Consider the following 4,322-nt stretch of genomic DNA (forward strand, 5'->3'; position numbering starts at 1 on the left):
CTTCTTCTTCTTCTTCTTCTTCTTCTTCTTCTTCTTCTTCTTCTTCTTCCTCTTCTTCTCCTCCTCCTTCTTCTCCTCCTCCTCCTTCCTCTTCCTCTCCTCCTTCTCCTCCTCCTCCTCTTCCTCCTCCTCCTCCTCTTCCTTCTCCTCCTCCTGTTTCTAATTGCTGCTGTTTTTCTTAAAGCCCATCTCCAAACAAGCCAGCATTATCAGTATGCAGCTCTAGACACCAGAAAATTATGTCAGATTAAAACCAAGACAGGGTTAAGTTAGTCTGATTTTGAATTTAAACTATTCATCAAAAAATAGTAAGGACTACTAATCATTTGTTAAGAGTGAGTATTAGGTAGAGTCTTAGAAGCATACTGTAAGGTGAAGCAAAAAGGACACAGTTATTTGTATGTACTTCACACCTCTCCACATTTCCTTGTGTCTCTCAGCCTCTCTGCAACAGCATGGCCTCACATGTGATGATCCCACCTCAATTAGAAACACTACCTGGAGCCAGCTATGCATGGAACTCCTTTGCTTTCTTATCTAACACAATTCTGAGATTTTATTTTAAAATAAAATATCTGAAAGTGGAGCCATAGTATCTGTGCGTAGGAGATTCTCCTTTTCCCCAAATAAAGCAATATAAAAATTCCAAAATATGTTTTATGCAGGTGCTACTTCCCTCAGGTCCTGGCAACAGATGAATGAGAATATCAACTAGGTAGGATCTGGGCCAGGGAGTGAGGAAATGCAGATTTGGAGCCCCATCGTGAGCTATGTAATGAGTTGTTTCATACTATTACATGGCACCTGAGGTAAATTACCTTGGAACGTTGCCCTAGCTATTTGTTCCTCCAATCTTTATCTCTTAAGGAGAAATTAAAATACATCTATACTTCAAGTTTGTAGCAGGAAACAGATAAGACCATCAGCAGGCACTCCATGGTAAGATTTGCTCAAACATGGGAAGACATGCTAACTAAGTAGCCAGGTCCTGGAATGGTCAGTGAAAACAATAATAAGAATGAAGGGAACTTCAAATGAAGAAGTGTCTCTCAGCCTGACCTGTGGACATGTCCATACAGCATTTTTTTTTTTTTTTTTTTTTTTTTTTTTTTTTTTTTTTTTTTTTTTTTTTTTTTTTTTTTTTAGTGACGATTAATGTGGAAGGAACCATCCCATTGTAGATGGTGCTACCCCTGGATACCAGTCCAAGTTGAGTTGTATAGGAAAGCTACCTGAGCAGAACTTCACTTCCACCAATAATGGGTGGTGATTGCATCATTTAAACCAAATCAACCCTTTCCTGCCCAAGGTGGTTTATTTATAGTTTATTACAGCAACAGAGAAGCAAGCTTGTCACTAGCTTGTCAGTTGTTTCTAGTCATAAGTGGTGCTTATTCTATAGAATCTCTATCCCTGAACTCTCTCCATAGTATTACAAAAATGAACCTCTAAGAACCAACAACTCGGTGCAAAAAGAAGGCACCCATGTTCACAGCTGTGCCTCTTGAACAATCCCTAACACCTTTAATAATGAAGTATACACACTTGCCATAATACTGAACTGAATTTTCCAATTTTTTTTAACTCTACAGGTGATGTGCTCACATTCCTAGACTCTCATGTGGAGTGCAATGTGGGCTGGCTGGAACCTCTTCTGGAAAGAGTTTACTTAAATAGAAGGAAAGTGGCCTGTCCAGTAATTGAAGTCATAAATGACAAGGACATGAGGTAACACTGTCACACCTTGACAACAGAGAGTAACAGAGAGTGATGGTCCTCACATGTGAGATGTTAGAACCTAAGAAGCATGACCTACTTACCCAAAGAAGTGAAAAGACATGATCAATATCTCAAGTTTAGAACCTATCAATTCAGTAGTCTTTTTGGCCAATACACCAATATTTACTGGCTAATAAATCTGACTTCTCATTATCATATTCATCCCCTTTGTGAGTCAGTCGAACTCCCAAATATTTATTTTTCTCAAGTTTCTAGTCATACCCATATAGACTTTACAGAAAATATATATGTTCTTCTAAGTTGTTTCTTCTTCTAAAACGGCCATTATAGACTGAGAAATGAATTTAAGTTGAAAGAATTGATCTAACCAGCCAACCACCAGTATGAATCATATCTACAAGCTTCCCAGAGGTGATGGTGCAGAATCATATATATCATGAACTCCCCCATTCCTGAACTTGTCATGAAGCTGTGTTAGTGAAGTCAATAAAGATACAAATAATCAAGAAAATTGCATTTGCAAACTTCTTTTGTTTGATTTGTTCTGAATTAGTTACATGACAGTGGACAACTTCCAAAGAGGGATCTTCACCTGGCCCATGAACTTTGGCTGGAAAACAATCCCTCCAGAAGTTGTTGCAAAAAATGGAATTAAAGAAACAGATATAATAAGGTAAGAATGTGAAACTGAAGACTAGACAACAGTCCTAAGTCCTTCTGTAAAGACAGAATATAAGTTTTGAAAATTATACTCTATTGTCCTGAAAACCAGCAAGAACTCTAGTAGCCAATTAGACATGATGGTACACATCTATAATCTCAGCACTATGAGCCAGAGGCAGAAGGATGGCAAGTTTAAAGATAGCCTAGGCTACAGTAGTGAGATACTGTCTCAAAACAAAAATAACAAAATTATAGCTCTATTCAAGACTCTATCAAAGCAAGCAAAGTTTCCTGAGAATCTAGTTTGGTATCCCCCACCCTCAAATTATCCAATTTAGCCTTGACCCAGAGAAATCCATAACAACCCCAGGGTTGAGTCAGAATATAATTGAGAAATAAGAATCATAGTTCCACCCATGTCTTTTTCAACCCTAATCAGGTTTAATCCCCATGAACTAGAAACACTTCACTAAAGCCAAACTTCTGGCTCCATCCCAAGACTTCCCTGCACCTATCCAGAAATACTTCCAAACTCCCATGCAGCCACACAGAGGACCAACACTAGAAGTTAGGTTGCTATAGGATAAAGGTTTAACACAATCCTTTTTGTTGTAGATGCCCAGTTATGGCAGGTGGATTATTTTCCATTGACAAAAGTTACTTTTATGAACTTGGAACTTATGACCCTGGCCTTGATGTTTGGGGTGGAGAAAATATGGAGCTATCATTCAAGGTACCCACTACTAATTGTTTATTATTATTATTATTATTATTATTATTATTATCATTATTACTTTAAAGTTTACCATTCTAGTGGCAGAGGAGATGACTCAGTTGCTAAAAAGACTGGCACACAAGCATGAAGATCTGAGTTCAAATATCATCTAGAAAGCCAAATGTGGTGATTGTAATGTATCTATATTTCTTCTTGCTCCAGTGATATTCCTTTTGAATCTGTGAGTTCCCCACTCAGTAGGAGAAAATTTTCAAAAATTAAAGTGAGAGCAATTGAGGAAAACACCTTCTGTTAGCCTGTGTACTCCACATACATGTGAACACAAGCATCACCACATGTGTGTATACACATATAAGCATTTATGATTCTCAAGTGGCTTAACTTTACCAATCCAATCATATATGTAACTATCACTAAGAAGAAACTTCACCATGGTACAGGTTCTATAGATTGAGTGGTTCATTTCCCAGACTTAACTTGGAAGAATCAACCACTGTTGTAAAACTACCAGAATTATTATTTCACAACAGTGTTTCTATGTCTAATCATGGGGGAATTACTTCCTCTTTCTGCATAAAACATATGGGATTACTACTAAATAGAAATTACACTGGGATTCATCTGTGACATACAGTGGCTCTTGGAATAGCTCCCTAATACACAGGAGGCAGTGGAAATATCTGCCGTGAGTAATCTTGATTAATACAAATGAGAAAGAATCTCTCCAGTACAGGCCACTAGCAAACCAAGTGTGTGCTGCAGCATCTTTGGAGACTGTGTATGTAATGACTTACATCATCATTGACTCGTGTCCAGGAAAAACTTAACAAGAACAATAGACCTCAACCAGCAGCTTTCCTATGGAGCTGGGCATTCTCTCTTCAAATGGGTGTAACTTTGGAAGTCTTGATCAAGAACTTTTGAATTGGTTACTGTGAGCCTACAAGTATCCCAAGGAAGGGGAAGGGGAACAAATGGATATCCATAACTGTTGGCATTTAGTCTAGGCACTGACCCACAGTTACCATGTCTGACTCACTATAAAAGGGGCTGCTTGCCCCCTCCTCTTTCTCTTGCTCTCTTGCTCTTCGTCTTCTCCTCTCCTGCTCCCCCTCTTTTTCTGTTCCTCTCCCCGTCTCTCTCCAAGTACTCGTGGCTGGCCTCCTCTCTCTCTCTCTCTCTC

General features: G+C 38.7%; 1 protein-coding gene across 1 annotated transcript in view; it reads left to right on the forward strand.

Moving 5' to 3' along the window:
* The window catches only part of Galnt5 (polypeptide N-acetylgalactosaminyltransferase 5), a 40,892-nt gene that overhangs the window by 24,747 nt on the left and 11,823 nt on the right, over positions 1–4,322 (forward strand). The window contains exons 4-6 of the mRNA XM_031373382.1: positions 1,593–1,728; positions 2,294–2,413; positions 3,019–3,136. Coding sequence (XP_031229242.1) covers positions 1,593–1,728; positions 2,294–2,413; positions 3,019–3,136 — 374 coding nt within the window. The remainder of the gene's footprint in view (positions 1–1,592; positions 1,729–2,293; positions 2,414–3,018; positions 3,137–4,322) is intronic.

The sequence above is a fragment of the Mastomys coucha genome, unplaced genomic scaffold (assembly GCF_008632895.1).
Source record: "Mastomys coucha isolate ucsf_1 unplaced genomic scaffold, UCSF_Mcou_1 pScaffold15, whole genome shotgun sequence".
Taxonomy (NCBI): domain Eukaryota; kingdom Metazoa; phylum Chordata; class Mammalia; order Rodentia; family Muridae; genus Mastomys; species Mastomys coucha.